Source organism: Cryptomeria japonica, chromosome 4, assembly GCF_030272615.1.
Source record: "Cryptomeria japonica chromosome 4, Sugi_1.0, whole genome shotgun sequence".
Classification (NCBI taxonomy): Eukaryota; Viridiplantae; Streptophyta; class Pinopsida; order Cupressales; family Cupressaceae; genus Cryptomeria; species Cryptomeria japonica.
Genome location: NC_081408.1, coordinates 604,379,163 through 604,401,942, shown reverse-complemented (window position 1 = coordinate 604,401,942; position 22,780 = coordinate 604,379,163). Strand labels below are relative to the sequence as shown.

Here is a 22,780-nt window from a genome sequence, read left to right as displayed (position 1 = left end):
CAGCCCCTTCCACTTTTCAGCGGGATATGGAGAATATTAAAAATCACTTGGCGGTAAACTAGCCAAGGATGATGCAAGAACTGAAGAACAATCACTCTACCACTTATGCAGCGGGAGGACTAGAAATGAAATAGCAATCAACTCCACCGCTTATTTAGCAGGAGGACTAAAAATGAGATTACAATCAACTCAACCGCTTATTCAGCGGGAGGACAGAATTACAATAGATAAGAAGGCGGCAAGCCAGCCTCTTCCACTTATGCAATGGGCCAAAGAACAACAATCCAAGTATATAGCTGTTAGTACTACTAATCAGCTTTACAATGCAAACATGGATTACAAAATTACTAGAATCATTGTCCAAACTGGGCGGCAAGGCCAGCCTCTTCCACTTATGCAGTGGGACTAAGAGAGTTCAAATAAATTGCTGTTAGTACTACTAACAAGCATTACAATATGATTCATCATGGATATTCAAATGTCAAAACCCAAACTAACAACTGCAACTTATTACCAAGACTCTTCACACCACACCCATAGACTCACACACCTGAAAACCAACTTCAACCCCAAAAAACTAAATCTGATATGAATGAACAACAGGCTGGAAATACAGACCAACAACATTAAAATCCTCACAAACACTTCTAAACCACTCCCCACACAATCAAATTATCTCTAAACACACTCCATAGAACCCACACACTTTAAAACCAACTCCACACAAGGAAACACTCCAAACTAACAATTTTTCAGATTTTGATATGCAACCCGTGCGCTGGAAACACACAGACCAGCAGCTTAAAAACTCACAAAAATGCTCGTAACTCTATTCACACTCAATGAAATTACCCCCAAACGGATGCAAATGAGAGATACAAGACATGCGATGAGATTAGAACCAACAAACTGCACCCAAAACCCCCAAATGAATTTATGCACGCATTCCCAAGCAGCCCATCATAGTACTGCTAGGAAAGAAGTACGATTTGCATTTAAAAATTAAATACTCAAAATTAAGCTCTACAAACTTACAAACTTGATCGTCTGTGGCATAGGAAGAGAACGAGCCACTACCCAGAATGATCTGACACACGAACTGAGAGTTATGAACTAAAACGTGCTACAACCACACCAAAAACCAGCAACACTGAAATCCTCACCACATTGAAAATCTGCAAATGCACACTAAAATTGAACCACACATTCAGAAGATCCAATCACAGTTAGGAGTGATATCTCACACTCGAAGTCTATCAAGAGCCCTAGGAGGTATTCACCCTCGAAGATTGTCTGGAGTCATTCCTATTAGAATAATATCTTTCTCTTTGTGTTATTAATGGTCATTTAAGTTGTTTCTAATTTCGCCTCTAGTTAACGATTGTTTCTTTTAGAAACATCGTCTTTGTAACTCTATTTAAAGGAGCTTTGTCTCCTTGATTAATTGAACAACATCGATTCTTTGAAATCCATATGCTTTTGCATCTGTATTATGGTATCAGAGCCTTGGTTATTTTCGAAATAATTTTTCAATTAAAAATTCGTCATGAATTTTTAACAGTTTTTTTTGAAATTTTTTTTTGTTTATTCGAAATTGCAGTTCGTTTTGGCTGCACTACTAGGGTTTTCTGGCTATTTTCTGCCCTCTCCCGCGACCCGTCTCTCCTGCATTTCGTGCAACCATGCGACGCGTTTTTTTCCCGCTTGTAGATTTTTTTTTGCCATTTTTGGACGGAAATCTGCATTTTCGGCTAGGGTTTTGACCCTCTAGATTCAGTCGATTTTTTTTTTTGAGCATAGATTCATGGTGGGTTTTTCGAGATCTCAACTGGGTCGTCGTCAAAATTTTCTGGGTGCCTCGATTTTCGTGCCTTGATTTTTCGAACCAGCGGATCCAGATTCCGACAGCAGATTCCTTCTGGGTTTTTCGCAAAGATTTCTGGGTTGTCTTCGGATTTTTTTGGGTCAGCCGGAATTTTTTTCTTGAAATTCGTGCCAGGCGTACTTCATTTTTTGAAGTCTGTACCTGCATCTGCCTCTGTTTCTGCAGTGGGATTCAATTTTTTTTAATTCTATGCCAACGCCTCTTCTCAGTTTTTCGTTTTCCGTGCATTGGGAAATGTGCAAGATGGCGTCATTGACCAACTTGATGTTGGAAGGCAGTCAGGTTTTGTGCACTTAGCATCTTCTCAGTACCTCGTTTTTTTGTGCCTCGAAAAGCGTGAAGATGGCTTATGGGCATCGATGTTTGTTTCGGTTTTTAATATTTTTTTACCTAAAAAAAATTCTGATGGGTTTTAATATTTTTTCCCTTAAAAAAATCTGTGGGTTTTAATAATTTTGTCCTAAAAAATTATCTGTGGGTTTTTAAATATTTTTTGTTCCTGTAAAAAAAAAATCATGAGGGTTTATGATTTTTTCCTCAAAAATTGTACTTTGCTGTAGTCTGTCTTTAGTCGCACCTGGAGTTGTTGTGCGAACATCTGCACTAGTCTCTTGTTTGCAGTCTATTTTCGGGCATCTTGCTCATCTGCAATAGTTTGGAGGGTTTGCCGATTTTTTCCTCAAAATCGTGACAACTGTTCTTGGTGTGTCTCTAGTTACAGGGAGGAACAATTCTCCAACATCAGGTTGGACGGTTGGTGTTGTTTTGGGTATCTCCAGAAGTTCTGCAGTTTCTGAGAGGGTTGGTGGCAGACTCATCTCAAGTGGCAGAGTTAGTGGCAGGCTCTTGTCTTTTGTTGCAGCCTGTTCTGAGAAGAAGGGGGCAACCTTCTCTGTTATTTCTCTTGGTAGTTAGAACGATGACCATTAAGGGAGGGTATTAGAATAATATCTTTCTCTTTGTGTTATTAATGGTCATTTAAGTTGTTTCTAATTTCGCCTCTAGTTAACGATTGTTTATTTTAGAAATATCGTCTTTGTAACTCTATTTAAAGGAGCTTTGTCTCCTTGATTAATTGAACAACATCGATTCTTTGAAATCCATATGCTTTTGCATCTGTATTAATTCCAAGAGCATAACAAATTTTTTCTTTGGATACCAAAATGAGAGCCCAAGTCACTTACTTATAACTTTTTGCCAGCCAAATTCAAATTCAAATACACTCCAAATACGCCCAAACCAAATGCCATTCCGTTTCATCCACATTTGGCATTGCATTTCATTTCATTTCCTTGCACAAGTTCACCCAATTCACATTCACTCGAAATTGCCCTTTTTAATAAATATAAGTGTCATAAAATAAAGTGTAAAGTGGGCGCCCAACTATGACTTCCAAATAAAAAATATTACTAAGGCAATATACTTAGAAAATCGCCCCATTTGCCTTGAGTAATAATTTAATTATTAACACCATGGCGACCCCCTTGAAGTCATATGCAAATTTTGCCCAAATAGACTTAGGATAAAATCAATATTTTCTCCCTTCCTAAGTTGTCCATTCATAAAATAATCAAATATTAATACCTCATATCTAAGGTATTAATATATTAAAAATACCTTCTCCTCAAATACTAATTATTGCCAAATTGAGCCGGAGACTGAAGTGCTCAAAATCACCAAAACTGAACTGAGTTGGGGCTCTAAACTGAACTGCTAAAAATAGTCATCTGAGTGAATACAGGATCCTGCCAAAATAATACTACCAGAAATAGCCACTGAGCTGAGCTGCAGAATCCTTGCCAAGAATAGCACCAAAAAATGCTAGAAGACCAACTGCTCAAACTGACCTGCCGGAAATAGCCATCTGAACAGGCCTGTTGACATCCTGCTAAAAATAGAACTGCTAAAAATGGTACTTTCTAAAAATAGCATGCTGCTAAAAATAGTAAGTGTTTCCAAAGTGATTTTAACCACATTTTGAGCAGCCGTCGCACTTACTAAAAATAGTAAGTTTGGAAAAAGTCACCTGATGCAGATGCATGTCGAACCATCCTAAAGCTCTCTGAAAGCCCAGAAGGAATCCAGAATCCAAACTGTCAAACTCCCACATATACCCCTTGAAAACACCAAAAAATCCTCCTAGAAAATAGGAAACCCTAATTTCTACTCCCGACTAGCCTACGGGCCTCCGAACTAGGCTAACGGCCAACTAAACTAATCACTGCGGAGAAGGGGACATTACAATGATTGAGCTTTGAATGACTCGTTTTTTAGGATTTTTCGATTTAAAATATGCGGAAAGTAAATGAGAAGGGTTTAGAAAGCTACACTAAATCTAGTCTAACTTAATCTAGAGCTAAGAACAAGGAGATAGGGATTGCTCAAGTGAGGCCAAACCATGCTTCGCTTTGCCAACACAGTACAAGTATAAGAAGTTGGTGCAATCTTCAGAGGTTGTGCATTAATTTTTCACATCATCAATGAAAGCCATCAATTTGAACAACATTCACTCGATGATCGAAGTTAAGTGTCCACGTAGAAAAAAGCTCAGATTAACCTTGCACAGTTGATAACAATCAACTACCAACCAAAGGTATGAGCGAGGGTCTACACTATAAACAATCTCATCAAATCCTATTCGTCTAACAACTTTAAAGCAAATCCAATCTAAATGAAGAGAGCAAGACCATGCAGATTGCCAAAATAGAACAAGAATACACCATCAAATCGAACAATGTATTAAGTTTGCTACTTCAACAATCTTAATGGAACAATCTCAGAAAACAATCTCTCCTCTACAAATGAGGGGGGTCACTCCTTTATATAGGCCTCAAACCACGAGGACATACAAACCCTAATTAGGGTTTTCTCCTAAAAGATTCCCCACATAGGATGCAACAAGGTGGGTATCTACATTAAATGCCCATGAATCCCATATAGAACTAATTCAAACATGCCCAAAATAGCATCCATTTGTGCATTGAATGCACCATTTACATCAAGTTCTCCCAATATACAATGAATATTCCCCATGCAAAAATGTTCATGCAGACATAAATGCCCATCATTCCTTCATGCGACGACAACATGGGAGAGGAATCTGTTATAAAATCATAAATGTGGCGGTTGCATGCAAACGATTCTTCATAAATTCAACATGCATTGACCAGACCGCCGCTTAAAAATTCCAGCAATAAGTGTGCCACCACTACTCGGTCAAAAGATTCTCGTCCAAGAATGGGCGACCATTATCTCGTTCATTAATAGCATAAGCGATAAATTTGGCAATGACGGCTTCCAGTTTTCCTATGGAGACACTTGGCACACTCTCAATCTTGAACTCCATCAAGGTGATTTCCTCTTCGCTCTTGGAGAAGAAGTTCTCCCATTCCACCATCATTTCCTGCGTCTTCTTCATTATGTTGGAAAATGAAGAAACATTCTCAAAATGTTCCTTGGAAAAGGACCCTACAAAGGAGAATTCATGCAACTGGGACCTCAAGAAATTCAGTGTCACTCCGCCCTCATTCAACTTTCTTGCAAATAACGCCTCAATCATGCTGATAATTTCTTCCTGTACCCTTCTAATTGAGTCTTTTAAAGTCAAAAATTCCATGTTGAATCTTTCAAAGATATCCTTTCCGAAGCAAGCGACGTAGGACCACTGTGGGAAGTTGTAAATTTCATTTTTTTGGATTACCTTCCCATCAATCAATGTCTACTTCGGAATTTTCATCAAAGTTCTAAGTCGCAGAATGGTTATGTCCTGATAAATGTGAACATCCTCCCATAGACCATCTGCTATTTCCGATTTGTTCAGAAGGGTAATGAGCTTGGAGTGGAGACGAGCCAAGTTTTCGATGAATTTCCCAGCTGCTGTGAAGACATCCTCCACCCATTCTTTAGCGTCCTGGTCTATTTTCCTAATTGTTTCAGCTTCATCAAGTTTCTTGAGGAAGAGAGGAAGGAGGAACAAAAGACGGATCTACCTCCCTAAGCAAATGCTTGAAACTTTTAATATACTCACACAAGGCCCTGTTTTCACTCTTCAGCCACTTACATTTTTCTTTCCTTTTTTGCATCTTCTCTTTCATAGCCAAGGTAGATCCTTCGAAATCTTCCACAACCTGCGTCATGGAAGTGCGCCCCAAATCAATTTCTCTAATCACATAATCACTTGGCGCAATTTCACTCCTATCCTTGTTTGCTGTGGGCTCAGCTAAATTTAGAGTCCTGGATCCGGACTCATCTCTTGTGATTTTGGAAAATTTCAGGGCAGCTTTCTTCTTTGTTGGTTGATCCATTCTCTTCAAAAGTTCTTCCAATTCCCGTGCTGGATCAATTTCCTTTTCTGGTTCCTTCCTCAATCTATCTCTCAACCAATTAGGAGTGGAAACTGATTGATCCTGAATCTCCTTCTGCACATGTTCCTATGAAGTATCCTCCATTTCTTCTAGAATCATCTCTACAAAACTGTCCTGGCGTGGCTCTTCTGGATGAGAGGAAATTTCTTGCCTTTGCACCCTTGGCTGATCTAGCTTGTGTGAAGTGCTGATACTGAGAACATCCTGTGCGGGAGCGTTGTCAGGAAGGTTGCCTTGAGGTGGATTCACTGGACTTTCCTATGGAAACATTTCTACCTCCCGCGCATTGGAAGAGTTGGCTGGTGATCGAGTCTCTTCCACTCTTGCCTTCTTCTGCGGTGGTTCTTCCTGTGGGACTTCCAACTGGGTATCTTTTTTCCTTATTGTTCTTGGCCTCTTTGGAGCACTCTTTCCTTTGCTAGGCTCAACTTCTTTCTGTCGAACTTCTCCTTCCTCAGCCTGAGCTTGTGAAGTTCCTCAGTGGCTTCACTACGGGAATCTAGACTTCCCATCAACTGGTAACCTAGGCGGATATTTCCTTCTCTCAACTTTCTGCGATGCTGATCAACCCAATGTTTGGTGAATTTCAGTACGGGTTTGGCCAAAATGTCCAGATCATCAATTTCGGGCTCTGACCAATCTGGAAGCTAAATGGGCTGATCTTTCACCATTTCGAATTTTGGTTGCATTAAGTCTGAGTCCTCCTTGACTTGATCCCGCACTTGCATTATTTCACCTATCTTGATTGTGTCAAGGGGTAGCTTGGAAAACATTTTCTTCCTAACCTCAAGGTCATCCTTGGCACCTGCCCAGTAATCTTCTAGGTGAAACTTATGCACAAATTTTAATCCAACAACCTTCGTGATCTTACAATATGGATCATAATGAGATTGCGATAAAATGCCAATTCCTTTGTTGCTTTCTCAGCTGCTACCAAGTTCGGGTACACTTCTACATAATAACTGAGAACAATTGGGAATTCAATAGACAACTTTCTTTTCTTCTTCTGAATTTGGTCGTAAGACGTCAATTGCCTCATAAGTTCTAGCAACACCAGTTTATCGGATGGATACCTCGGTAATTTATATGGCTGGTATGAGAATCCCTGTGTCCTGATATAAGTGAACTTTGGAAATTGCAGGAACGTGACCCCAAATTTCTGCACCAAAGCCCTAACTTCCGACGACACTCTCTTGTGAAGCTCGTTCTGCATAAACCTAATCAAGTACATAGTACAAGTGTCGTTTGCTAGTTTGAAAGAATTAGTGTTGTAGAGGTGCAACTGAGGATAACATTCATGAAATTTCAGTTGTGCTGGTCCACAACCCATGCCTCCTTTTCCCGGCAAACCATCGAAGTCGCCCATCCTTGCAAGTGAATAAATCACGTAAGAGCTCATATAGAAGGATTGGGTCTTCTTCTCCTTCAAATCTTTCAATTGTTCATGAACATAATGGCTGATTAGCCGGGTCTAGTCCACTAATCCATTGGCATTCATGACTTCGCCAATGTAGATAAACATCCATGATTCAAAATTTATGGCATGTGGACACCCCATTATCCTACTTAACATCTTTATCAAATCCACATACTCCTCCTTGAATTCAAAAATGGTGAGCGTCTTAGGCATCTTGGAGATGTGAGGCCTAGGCTTCTGCAACCAACTCTTGTTGATGATTTCCGCACATCTATCAAGACCTACATCATATACTGCCTTAGCTCCATTCATAGTCCTGTAGGTCATGGAATGATGAGAGGGGATTCCAAAGGTTTCACCAATAGCCTCTTGACTTAGCCTTTGGAGTCAAGTTGGCCAAAAGTTTGCCACTTGCTGCTAAAATAGCCCTTCTCTGCGGATTGTAGTGTTTCGCGCATTCCAGGATCAACTTTGAACATTGAATAGACGGAGGAAAACCTGCTGCTGCAACAATTGCGCTTTTGACAATCCTGGCAATGGTAGGTGATGGATTATGCCCTGCTGTCCCAAACATCTTGATTCAGAAGGCAGCCATGTTGAATGTTCCTAAATTTGTATCATTGATCTCCTTCCACTTGGATACCATCTTTGACTTTGGAAGGAAGCCTTTCATCTCATCTTTCATTTGTGCCTGCCTGGTAATGGTTGCCGCCTTGCTTGATTCAGCCATTTCAGGAATAAATGAACACTTCTTGCGAACAATGCTTCCTGAAAAGAATAAAATATTCTCTAAGTCTGACCTTTTGCACTTTCTCTCCAACTTTTCTTTCTCCAACTTCGCTCGTGAGAAATGAATTGTACTTGTGCGTTTATATAGAATCCCTCCAACATGCTGCTAAGTTGGCGAGAATCAAATTTAGCAATTGTTTTAATTATGTGTCATAGTTTCCTTTCCTACACGCCATGCAAACGGGCTCCACCATCGTAGTTGAGCTCCAAAATGGAATTTTCTTTCAATGCATTGTCATGATTTGGAATATTCTCTTACCAACTCGCCAACATTCTATTTTTTGAATTTTGGAGGGATTTTGGAAGATTCACTTGAGATTCACTTTATCTATCCACTTGGCGCAAAACCCTAGGAGAGAGAAAACTTCAGGAGAGAGAATCTTTGACTTAGGAAGGATTTTCTTGAAGTTTTTAAACTTTCCTTGCTCTAGAAGAGATTTTCAACAATTTTTCACTATCCAATTTTTTAGGGATTTTCCACAAATTAGGGTTTTGTGTCCAGGAGAGAAAATCCTCTCACGAATCCAAATTCGCAAAATTTTTGAAATTTTGATGAAATTTGATGCTTGAAAATGGATTTTTAAAATTTTTCATGAGGGGATTTTTTTTTGCTTTTTCATTCCATTCCTGACCCTCAATTTACTTTTTTGCCTTGGAAAATTTTCAATCCTTGACTTGGGCATGGATTTCACTTGGTGAAGCAATTTCCAATTTTCTCATTTTTTCCTTGCCTTAGTCATTTTGGAGCCCCTCTTCTAGCATGGGTGTTGTTTTCACTTGGTGATGGAATTTTATGTTTTTTGAATTTTCCATGAAGACCCCATTCTAGCGACCTACCTGACCCCTAGGCATCAATTCCACCTTGTCAAGGATTTTGCACCTTTGTCAACTTTCCATGACCACCTTGCTTTGGCGCCCATGCACAAACTTGGGCACTGTTTTCACTTGGAGGAGGAATTTGGCAATTTTAGAGATTTCCAGAGCAACCCTATTTTGGCGCCCATCTCCTGACTTGGGCACTAAATTGATTTGATGAAGGAATTTTGCCATTTTAAGATTTTCCATGGGTCCTTGATTTTGGCGCCCCCTCTCTATGCTTGGGCGCCATTTCCACCTTGGCAAGGAATTTCATCATTTTTCACAATTTCCAAGGCTACCTTGTTTTGACGCCCATGCACAAATCTGTGTACTAATTTGACTTGACGGAGGAATCTTGCGTTTTGGAGGTTTTCCATGAGGACCCCTATTTGGCGCCCACCTAACTGACTTGGGCACTCTGATTGCACCTTGTGATGGACTTTAGCATTTTTCACATTTTCCATGCCTTGGCTAGTTTGGTGCCCTGATTCTTCCTTGGGCGCTAAATGCCCCTGGGCAAGGAATTTTCCATTTTCTTGATTTTCCGTGATGACCCCCATTTGGTGCCCTGACCTGGATTTGGGTGCCACTTTCACCTTGTGATGGAATTTCTCGTTGCTCACTCCAGACAGAGCCAATTCGAATGTTTCCAGATTCAGGATGCCATTTTAGGAATAGAGGTGGATTTTCCAGACAGATTATTTTTCGATGCTTTCCATTCTTGGAATGATTCCTACACAGCCATTTTTTGATCACTCTGCTTGCTTTTCAAATTCTTCGGATTTAGAAATGATCATGCATATTTGGTCTTTAGTGCCTACCTGCGAAGAACCTGCCACAAATAGACTTTCCAAAAATAGAAAGTGATTCAGAATGTCAGTGTTAGGGCAAAACAGGATGCAAGGGACTTACTAAAAATAGAAACTTACCAAAAATAGAAATTACTAAAAATAGTAAGTTTGATTTTTGGTGAAATGAAGACAATCTGGGAGGCAGTGAAATCCCTAAGAAATAGGAACTTTCTAAAAATAGAAAATTGTTCAGAATTCGCTCAAATTTCACTGGGAGGTTCCTCAAAGGGTCCTTATTCCAATGCAATGTTCAATTTTTTCAAAACCCTAGAAGAAAACCCTAAAATCTAGGTCTGAAGGGCAAAACTTTGAAATTGACAAAACAAGCCCTAGACTTAGCCAAAATTACCCAAACGAAAAGCAGACTTGATCAAATTTAACCCCACTCACTTGCAAACTTAGAGGATCAAAGAGACTGCCGCAAAAAGATCCAAAAAACCAAAACCAAAAGACCGAGAGGGCCTAAAAAGTAGGGGGTCCCCATTTGGAATGGGGTGATGTGTGATTAGGTCACAACAAGACTCATCATCAAAATCATGTATATTTTTCTTTTTTCCTCCATGCATTCTCTTCCGAAATGCCCAGGCTTCCCACAATTCCAACATTTAGTCTTAGTCTTTCTAGGAGATTTGGTTTTCCCATTGGATTTGGATCTAGACTTGTCTCTTTCTTGTCTTTCTTCATACCCTTCTCTTTTAATCCTTCATGAACAAGGGCTTCCTTGGTTGATTTAAAACAATTCTCCTCATCTCCTTCATAAGTAATGATGCAACTACCTCATCCAGTTTTAGTTAGTTGCATCATGTGTGCTTGGCCACAAAGCCACCATCCTCCATGCTAAGTGTATAGAACTTTCACAAGAAAAATTTATTTACTGAGGATATAACATGATTAAATCTCACCCAACTTCTTCCGAAGAGCTGTAGTGGTGGCTTCTTCATGTACATTCAACAATTTGAATTTTGTCAAACAAAGTCTAATGAGGTCATTCACTTTTCTCTCCATTTTTTTCTAGTCTTATTGTGATATATCAATAGGTTTGGATATGGATGTTGCAGCCCCTAGATCTGTATCAATGAGCATATCCTCCATCTTAAGCTTCCAAAGCTCAAAGTCTGTGTCCTAGAACTTCTTCATTTCTATCCATGATGTGCTTGCCATTTTTCCTACAAAAAGATCTTTTGTGCAAGCTCCCACTCAATCCAAGATTTATACAAAAAAAACTTGTCCCTAACACCTAGAATCCAAAGTATTTGGGCTTTTGATATGAAATGAAAGAAAGTGTAGATGCAAAATATGCTTCTTACACTAGCTATGAGAGGAGTTATATGCAAAAATTAAATTAATCATATGGTTACAAGAAAATAAACACAAAAGCAATATACAATAACATATTGGGGAAAACCCTTTTGGAAAAAATAAATCTCACTTCAAAGCAACTCAATCTATTATTCAAAAATCAATGTTACAATACACTTGTAGAGTCCAAGCTTTTGTAGGAGTATTACTAACAAGAGATTTTGAGTATTTTTGGCAGTATAATGGTACCTATAAAATCTCACATTATGAAACCTCCATCTCAAGCACCTAATTGTTGGAATAATCAGGACCACTGAGGCAGCGGCGGGGGAGAGGGGGGGGGTGTTGTGAATCAGTGGTCTATAAAAAAACAATTTCACTTAATTAACAAAAACTTCAACACAATGACACAAAGAATTGCAGAAGATTATAAAGCGCAATGCAACAATATAAAAAAAAATGTATACACCAATTAAGATTGCCAAGACACATATGCAATACTCATAACACCAATATTTGAGTGGAAAACCCTTGAAGGGTGAAAACCCACTATGAATATCCTTTCTTTATTATGCCTCACATAGCATATAATGATTAGATTGCCAATATGGTTATATCAACAATAATATCTGAGAACCAAATCAATCTTCACTTTCACTAAGTTGTCCTCCAATAGGTTTTCTAAATTCTCACATGAACATATCAAAACCCTGCATATACAAACTTAAATCTTTTATATTCACTCTGCAATATTGACAAAACCGCTTATATCTCCAACAATTTCATTAATATCATAGATTTAAACTTTGTCTCCCAAGCTTTTACTCCATCAAATTATCTTCTCCCGTGAGTTTTTTTCATTGGAAAACATCAAAAACCCTGATCACAACTTCTTAGTTTTGTATCACTAAGTATATGAGACTCATTCTGCATTGATATAACTCCACATGCTTCACATATTCCGCAGAAAAGAAACCAGCTACACTTTTCTCCACACTTCGAACCTTTTTTCACACTTCATATTTTTCAAATTGTAAAAACCTTTTCAAGCAATTAGAGAATTCTGATACACACGAGTTCAGACAGATATCTACCCGTTGAATACTTGTTACAAAAAGCTAGTCGTTAAGATTATAAAAATAATCTTTAACCCATGTATAAGAAGATTTAGATGACAACTTTTATCATATCTTTAAAAACAACATTAATAGTTGAATGATATCCTGTTGCTATTCCAAAAAGATTTTGGCACACGGTAATCTGTTCCTGTTTCTGTCACCCGAATGACAGGAATTAAAACAAAACTTCATTTTAAATGTCTACATATCAAACCCGATCTATCTTTTCTGCAACACAACTTTAAGAGGATACCTATATATATGATACTTTTTATTATTTATATTCCTTATCAAATTTCAATGTAAACTCTCTGCAACACTGTTGACATCAATGACAAATCAATACCAACAAACTCCCCCTTTGGCATTGATGTCAACATCCACAGTAATTGTCATGTTCTCCCCCTTTGACAAGCACCTCACATACTCTTAAGCTTTCATATTTGCTGCAACCTTTTGATTGCTGCCTTTTCAACTTCCTATCATACCTTGACTGTTCTTTCTAACTGCTACCATTGCAACACAATCTGACTGCTACTCCACTATTACTATCCTCATCTCCCCCTTTGTCATCAATGACAATGGGGAGTAGCATGAGGTTTCAGGAAAGTAATAATGAAACATTGAAGACTTCCCCTGAAACCAATCCATTTGCTAATGAACTAATTGATAAAGGAGAGGGATAATATCCCTAATCGCTGTCTTAACCTTTCAAACACATCCTTTGCCAGAGGTTTAGTAAAGATATCTGCTAATTGATCAACAGTAGCAACATATTCCAAAGTAACATCATTCGCTAACACGTGTTCTCTCAAGAAGTGATATCTAATGTCTATATGCTTGGTTCTTGAGTGCATGACTGGGTTTTTTGAAATATTGATTGCACTGGTGTTGTCACACAAAATAGAAACTAGTTTAGACACCTTTAGCTTCATATCTGATAGAGTTTGTATCATCCAAAGCACTTGAGTGCAGCAAGAACAAGCAGCAATATATTCTGCATCTGCTGTTGACAAGGATACTGACTCTTGTTTTTAACTTTGCAACACACAAGTCTATTTCGCAAAAAGAATGCTGTACACACAGTACTCTTTCTTTCATCAAGGCACCCTACCCAATCAGAATCAGTATAAGAAGTAAGAGTGAAATCATTATGTCTAGGATACCACAGCCATAATCTATTGTCCCTTTGATATAGCTAAAGATCCTTTTGATTGCATTAACATGAGATTCTTTAGGGGAGGATTGATATCTTGCAACTAAACCTACAACTTGCATAATGTCAAGCCTGGATGTTGTGAGATAAAGTAAACTTCCGATCATTGATCTATACTCAATTTGATCAGCATTTGGTGAATCATCAAACTTACTTAACTTGCAGCCTGTTACCATTGTTGTGCCCACTGGTTTACACTCATCCATATGAAACTTTTTGAGCATTTCTCTTGCATACTTGGTCTAAGATAGGAAAAGACTTTTATCCAATTGTGAGATCTGCAATCCAAGGAAATATGACAACTCTCCTAGCATAGACATTTCAAATTTAGATTGCATGAGGTTAGAAAACATTTTGCTCATGTTATCATTATTGCAACCAAACACAATGTCATCTACATAAACAACTGCCACACGCACATCATCACCTTCTACTTTGACATAAAGATTGTTGTCCACACCTCCTCTTGTAAATCCATTTGCCACAAGTTACTTGTCCAACTTAGAGTACCATGCTCTAGGAGCTTGTTTCAAAACGTAAAGGGCCTTTTTCAACATGTAAACAAAATTAGGATTCTCCTTGCATTTGAAACCTTTAGGCTGTTCCATATACACTTCTTCATCAAGGTATCCATTTAGAAAGGCTGTCTTAACATCCATTTGATACATTTTGAAATTTTTATAAACTAAAAAAAGCCAAGAAGATCCTTATGGCTTCAAGTCTAGCCACAGGTGCAAAAGTTTCATTAAAGTCAACACCTTCAATTTGAGAGTACCCTTTACGAACAAGTTTAGTTTTATTTCTCACAACCTTCCCATTTTCATCCATCTTGTTTCTAAACACCCATTTTGCCCCTATTACATTTTTGTTTTCAGGCCTAGGAACTAATTCCCAAGTTTCATTCTTTTCAATCTGCCCTAGTTCTTCATTTATAGCCTTAATCCAAAATTCATCATTGCTAGCCTCATCATTATTTTTAGGTTCTATTGCTGATAATAAACATAAATCAGCTTGCTCACCTGATTTTGCTGCCCTACTTCTTGTTTGTACTCCTGCCTCTTTGTCTCCAATTATTTGCTCTTGAGGATGATGCTTTTTCAATGTCTTCGAAGGAGTTTTTGCCCTAGTATCCAAAGGTTAACTTGCTGTCTCTGATGACTTACTTGCTGTTCCTTCTTCTTCTTTAGGTGCTTCTTTTTCAACTTCAAATTCTGATTCAGAATCTTCTTTTACATTTTCCAAAATGTTATCACTAACCGGCAACTTCTCATCAACCTTTACTTGAGTGCTTTCAACAATTCTTTTGAGCCTTTTATTAAAACATTTATATGCCTTACTATGGGTAGAGTAACCAAGAAAAATACCCTCATCACATCTTGACTCAAAACTGCTTAAATTTTAGTCATTCCTCTTTATGTAACATGGACTACCAAAAATTCTAAAATGCTTAACAGAAGCTGACTTACCATACCACAATTCATAAGGTGTGTACTTGGTTTTGACTCTCAATTGAGCTTTATTCAACATGTATACTACTGTATGAACAGTTTCGTTCCAATACATGTCAGGGAATTTGGCCTCATCCAACATAGTTCTTGCCATCTCTTTTACTATCCTTTTCTTCCTCTCTACCACCCCATTTTGTTGAGGTGTTTTTGAAGCAGCATATTCTTTTTTATTCCATGTTGCTCACAATAATTTTCGAACTCTTTTGAATTATACTCTTTACCCTTGTCTAATCTCAAGCACTTTATCTTTGAATCTAATTCTTTTTCCACCATTTTCCTAAACACCTCGAACCTATCAAATGCTTAAGATTTGTGTCTCAAGAATGTCACCCAAGTCATTCTTGTATAATCATCTACAAAGAGCATAAAATATCTCTGACCATTAATAGATTTGTCCTAGTAGGACCACATAAATTCGTATGAACAAACTGTAAAGGTCTAGTAGAGGAATGTTCCTTTGAAGAGAAACTAATTCTTGTTTGTTTACCATGTTGACACTCCTTAAAAATATTGTTTGCCGGCTTTTGAATAAATGGCATACCTCTCCCATTCTAATTCTTACTAACCTTGACTAGATTGTCAAAATTCAGATGCCCAAGTCTTCTATGCCATAGTCATCCTTCTTCTACCTGTCCCATAAGACAAATATCTTTATGATCATCATTACATGTGATATTTTTCAAATTATAGACATTACCTTTTGTTCTTTTACCTGCAGCAACTAATTTGCCTGATTTCTTTTTTATCTCACACCCTTGATCATTAAACGACACATTATAGCCATTGTCACAAATCTGACTTACAATCAAGAGATTATGTTTCAAACCTTCCACAAAGTAGACATCATGAATAGGCATTTTATCATTTAACAACAAGGTTCCCAAACCTTTGATCTGTCTAGAAGTATCATCGCTGAAACTTACAAATCCTCCATCATAGGCTTCAAGTTTTGTAAACTTCTTCCTATCGCCAGTCATATGGTTTGAACAACCACTATCAATGACCCATAAATCCTTCTTTTCAGTATGAAAAGCAGCTTGAACAAACATAGACTTACCAACATCTCTCATTACCTTTGGTCTCCAAATCTTATTGTGCCTTGACATCAGACTTTAGGAGTTTCATATTATTCTCAAGACTTCAGGAGTTTCATATTATTCTCAGGAGCAGCAATATGTTCCTCATTTTGCTTACCAACAACATGTCTGCAATGCTTTCTAAAATGACCAAAGTTGTTGCAATTAAAGCACCTTAGGTTATGCATCCTATCATGAAAACTTCTATAGCCAAATTTTGAACATCTTCTTAAAGCAACTTTACAAACATTAACTTTATGTCCAAACTGATTACAATAGAAGCAATAACCAACAAAGCATGAGTAAAATATGAAAGGAAATCTTTTACCAGCAAATGAAGAATCCTTGAACATGTTGTTTTGAGTCCTTTTGCATGCATATTTGGATCTGCACTCTCATATGAGTCTTTGTGATCAGATTTTGATAAGGAATCCAATGGTTTGCTGTCATAAGAATTTGAACTTTGCCCAACCTTAAAACCCAAACCAGACTTATTATCAAGTCTTCTTTGTTTGCTCAACATGTCTTCTAATTTGGTGTTTTCATATCTTTCTAGTTTCTTTCTTAATAGTGCAACTTCAGCCTCCAACTTATGCCAATCTTCAATCTTGGATGCCAACTCTGATTTGACAGCAGAATATGCAGTTTTGAAGGCTTTAGGAAAACATCAATAATAATTTCTTACCTGAATACACACACCAGTCAGACACGTCTTTATTAAATGAATATTTGAAATTTGCTGATATTATAAATTCTCTTTTTCAGTAGCCATCCCCAAAAATAGCCTAAAAAAAAATTACCCAGAAATGCGTCTCCTCATCTCCTACCATGGGAACAAGTCCTTGAACTAGTTCTTAAATCTTTCTATATTTTTGAGATTTTGTTGTCTGTGCATCCTTTATCTACATGGATAGTCTTCTACGAACAATTGATATGCTTAATATTGACTAGAGTAATTAATCCATTATTTTTTCTGGAAGAAGTACATCTTGTATTACATCTATTGAAACATGATTAGTAGATCAGTTGAACATTAGGATTATAAGGAAAGTCTCTCCCTATGTTAGCAGGGAACACATGACCTGAATCCAGGCCTCAAGGAGCAAGGAGTACATATCTTTACACTAGGAACAAATATTATTACTATCTAGTTCTTTTGGGAACTCCATCTGACTGAAAACTCAACTTCCCCAGTTGATTCATGCTATGATTTCTAAGCCAAAAAGTCCAAGAAGCATCTTAACAATGATAATAAATGTTCCCAAGGACTTCTGTTTTCTAAACGTAGAAACAACACAAATCTTGTATTTCAAACAGAAAGAATCAAGAAATAATATCAAAAACCACAAATTACGAAATCTGAATGCACAAAGAATTATAATAGCTACTTTAGACTTGGTAATGAGCGAAAAGTATCTCAAATCATGGTATCCATTATACTCTAATAAACACATAAGTGTTGTAGCATGGTATTGGTCCATATTCCTTTTCCCTTAAGAGATGGGATGTTTTAGAATTTTCATAGTATTGAATTTTTTATAACCTATAGGTGTGCAATAAATTGAGCATAAGTGCAAGTGGCATTCTTATATCAAGTGGCAGTAATTCTGTGTTGTTTCTCTGCTGTTTTTTTAGACATTGTTGTTGGCATTTTCACAATTTTTGCTCATATTAAATGCTATTTTTAGCATTCAGCTACAAGGTGGAAGAAAACGAAAAAATCCTGTAACTAAAAGGCTTCTTATTCTTCTTCACACTACTAGAAAATAAAATATTTTCAGTGTCATTTATCTTTAAGCAAATGATTGCTTATAACTAAACAGTGTAGCATGCTTCTTGTTATTTAGGTGATGTGAGTAGGAATGAGGATGTCGAGAAAGCTCTGCGAGGAGCAGACTGTGTTTTCCATCTTGCTTCCTATGGCATGTCAGGTAAAGAAATGCTTCAAGCAGGGCGGATTGATCAGGTGAATATAAATGGAACTTGCCATGTGTTAGAGGCCTGCAATAAGTATGGTGTGAGGAGACTCATATATACAAGTACATATAATGTTGTGTATGGTGGAAAAGAGATAGTTAATGGTAATGAATCTTTGCAATATTTTCCACTGGATGATCACGTTGATCCATATGGACGTAGTAAAGCTCTGGCTGAACAGTTGGTCCTGAAAAGCAATGCTAGACCATTAAAGTATGTTTACTGGCGACCTCAGACAACTTTTTTGTTGATTTAAACTTTTTATTCTTTCTTATCCATAGTCCAATTGATCAGGATATGAAAGTAAATTATGAGGGAAGTCAATAGCTAAAAAATTCAATTTTTGTACTAAACCCAAGTGATCTTAGATACCAATGAATTTTCTGTATTGCATGCTGAAGTATGTTCATCTATCATACAGAGTCCAGACCTGAGATTGGGTGTGGGAGTTGCCAAGCCAATATATTCCAATTAAGCATTAACATTTTGGCTGTTAGTTGTTCAACAACATGACTATTCGTTTTAGTCATCTGCTAATATATTTAGATCATACAGGTAAATTAAAATTTGAATGTATAAACTACTCTTTCCATAGAATGCAATTTTCCAGCAATACATTAAAATGATACTGCAAAGATATGCTTGTACATGGGCCTAAACTAAATCAATCTGATGGTTGATGTCCAATATTGCTAAATGGTGTGGATGCTGAATAAACAAAATCTTGCCTTATTTTAGGTGCGCCACTTTCAAATCTATTTTCGTGTATTCAGAACTTGCCTAATTAGTTTATGTCTCAAGAAACTACATATCATATACAGTTTTGTGGCTATTGTAAGCATTTAACTGCCACCTGCCAACCTTCACTCTAATAAAATTATACGTTTCTTTATTTGGTTTGATTAATTATGGTGAACAAATGTTTCTTGGCTTAGGTTTTGCCAATCCTTATGGTTACACTTGTTTGGCATCCTGTTGAGAGGCATTATACTATTTTTGGGCTTCAAAATACACAAATAGATGAATTTGAGAAAATGCAAGCTTTTGGCATACTGGCATAATATTGCATATCAAATATCACTACAAGTACATCACCCATCCTATCTTTGAATTATTATAACATATACTAAATATCATAAATTTCAACTCGTGAATAGGTAATAAAGATTGAAATCTGCATTATTGTAGTACAAAATAAAGCAGAACTATGATCATCACAAATCATATCTTGGTCTTTCTCCATCACTAAATAGTTGTTTCCAAAATGATAAAATCTCAAGATTACAACTTCCATCCAACGAAAATATTGCATATGCATTTTTATTTAATTTGGAGCTCAATAAAATCTTCAGCCCTCAGGTATTGCATATTTGTCTTAGATCAAGCATAGTTGGAGGAACAAATTGGCTGGATCTCTAAACTACCGAGCCTTAATGGTGAAAACTGTCAAGGGATGCCTATATATGAGCTAGGTTTTTTAATGGATCTGTGCTTTTTCTAAAAATTAACTAAATTGCCTTCGTATTTTATTGTTGGGTTCATTTTTGTGGAGGGGAGAATATTTACTTGTATCAGAGTAGGTTATTTTTCTTTTTCCCCTTCTTTCACACCAAGGTGAACAATAATGATAAAGTAAGCATGAAGGAGACAGCTTCCCATGTCATGCTCTCTATGAACTTAATGATGGAAATTGTCTGAATGCAATTTCAAAGGCAATCAAAGAATATGGAAAATACATTGAAAGACTAGTGAAGAAAGAAGAAGTATATGACCAAAAACATCTTGAATATCCCTGCTCCCCTCAACCACCAGACTGTTTAGTCACACAAATTCACAAGACTTTAATATAAATAGCAACTATTATTATTTTTAATTTCTTGAAATAGATAGAGTTCCAACATTGGCATTACACCCCAAAGGACCAGCTTTTGAATAGTATGTACTAGTATTCAAAACAAAGCCGAGGCTCATGAGAAATCCCGACAATAGGGAAAAGCTTAAGGATGCTATGATTGAAGATTTGTACCTTAAAATGACATTTTAGAAGCCTTCAGACATTAAGTACTATTTACAGACATTAAGTACTATTTAGGCAGACAAGGCAGACAAGCGTCAGGAGACAACATATAGTTGTGAGGGTCTGAGACTATCTGTACTACTGGAAAGTAACTAGCAGTTAGGTGTGGAAGGCCTAGAATGTTATATGAAAGATTCCATAAATCTGAATAACTCGAAGGATCTAACAGAAGGAGGCAAAAAGTAATATTTCAAAATATTGATATGGAATACTGCAAATGAAAATTGTGGATTCTATTATGAAATGGTAGGAGCTTGGCCAATCTTACATTAAATAGAAAACAAATATTTGAACTGTAATATTGAGGAGTGTTGTCTCTATTTTTCTTCAATCTTGTAGCTATAATATTCTCAAAAATAGAAACTAAAAAATCATAATTGAGGATAAACATAATTTCATTATTTGCGTAGTTCCATGGAGTATCTTCATGGGGAGATGGGGGATAGGTTTCAAGGATGGGTGGACCAAGGGCCTAAGTTTGGGGATGACAGGGGGATGGTGGTGGGGCAGTGGCGCTAACATACATATAGTACTTGAAAAAATAGTTATAAAAATATGTATAAGAAATACAAATGAAACTTTGGCAAACCAGTAAAACTGCTGAACAATAAACTTTAAACTAAACTTGTAAACACATTGCAATGATTGCATTAAACATTTGAATTTTAAAGTGAACATTAACAATGAAAATGTCAAATTTGAAATTTATATTATATTCAAAATTTTACAATGACAAATATTCAAAACAGCAAAACAGAGGGAAGTGAGGCCTCTAATCATCCCAAAATGCCTCATTAGTAGAACTACTGGATTCCACATGCTCAAGTTCCTCTAAACTAATACCAATGAGCGCTATTTGTGTAGCATCATCATCAACTGGTGCTGTCTCCTTGGGCTCTACATCCCACTACAATGCTAGATTCTCCTTGTACATAAGTGTCTTTTGGTCAATGAGCATCAAGGCACTATCTATAGCCACAAGCTTCTTTGCTCTCCTAGAGGTAAGCTTGTTCCTCTTAAGGGAGTGAATGAAGCTATAAGTAGACTAGCTCATCTCAACAGTAGAAGAACTAGAAACCTAAGATATCAAACGAATGGCTAGAGAGGTAGTAAAAAAGTCGGCACATGCATAGTCCACCACAAAATTGGGTCCTCTTGTGCCATAGTTTCCTTATCCATCTTGGCCTCCTCAGAATAACCCCTCAGAGTGGCAGATTATGTCCACTTAGTATGAATGATGTTGACCTCCACAAAATCATTCTTCTTTTGGATGGCCTTTATGAACCATGCCTTCACCTTAGCATCTTATATGGGTGTAATTTACCAGGCCTTTACATGTACCACTTGGGGTTCAATGCATAGGCAACTATAGGCAAGGGAGTGTTGAGCTTCATCCATCTTTGATGAATGACTAGCTAAATATGTTTGTTGTAGAATGGCAATGTGGGTTTCTTCTCTTACATGACAACCTTCATTTAATCAAGCATAGAATCAATGCACTCATACACCTTTTCAAGTCTAGGTGCATTAGCATCCTCAAATCTAATCACTTCAAATACTGGAATAATGATGGAGACAATTTATTTTGCATCACTCCAAAAACATTACTCTTCACCACATGTTTTGCGCCATCTTCCCCTACTCTACTTGGATTTAGGCCACCAATTCCATTTTGCTGTCATAGCCATTAGTTGCTATGCCTCTTGCAACTCAAGCATCTCTTCAAGAGAATGAAATATGATGTATATCTACTCTCTATAGCTCTTAATAATTCCTTCCTAGAGAAGGTCTTGAAGAGTGCATGCGAATTGTGATGCTTGCAAATAAACATCTTAACTGTAGTATCATTGACAATTGTTTTGATCCAATCGGTCTTTCCCATGTCCTTGAGTGCATTATTCATGGCATGCACACAAGGAATCCACCAAATATGTCTATAAGATGCCTCAATTAACTTCCTTGTAGCTCTACACACATGGGCCACATATGTCACTACTTGGACCACATTTTGTGACCCAACCTCCTCTATAGCATATTTGAAGATTTGAAATTGAAAATTGATATCCTTGTGATGCCTTGAGTAATCAACAACCCTAATAAAATAAGGCCCCTTTGTACATGCAACCGTGATATTGATGAGTGGATGATGACTAATGTTGGTCCACCCATCCATGATTATGTTGCATCCACTTGTGACCCAAGATTCCTTCATTTTCTCCATTAAAATATTTATTTTGGAATAGTTTTTATCTAAGATTGTGGTCCTCAATTTTGTATCTCCTAGTGGCACACATGATGGTCGTACCATTGCTATTTTCATCACTGGCCCCTTATAATAAGGAGAG

The 22,780-nt window shown here is 37.2% G+C and overlaps 1 protein-coding gene across 2 annotated transcripts in view; it reads left to right on the top strand.

The window, feature by feature from the left end:
* LOC131061090 (uncharacterized) overlaps positions 1–22,780 on the top strand; it is a 79,822-nt gene that overhangs the window by 21,344 nt on the left and 35,698 nt on the right. For both annotated transcript variants that reach the window (XM_057994606.2, XM_057994605.2), the window contains exon 2: positions 18,229–18,571. In XM_057994606.2, the coding sequence (XP_057850589.2) occupies positions 18,229–18,571 (343 nt within the window). The remainder of the gene's footprint in view (positions 1–18,228; positions 18,572–22,780) is intronic.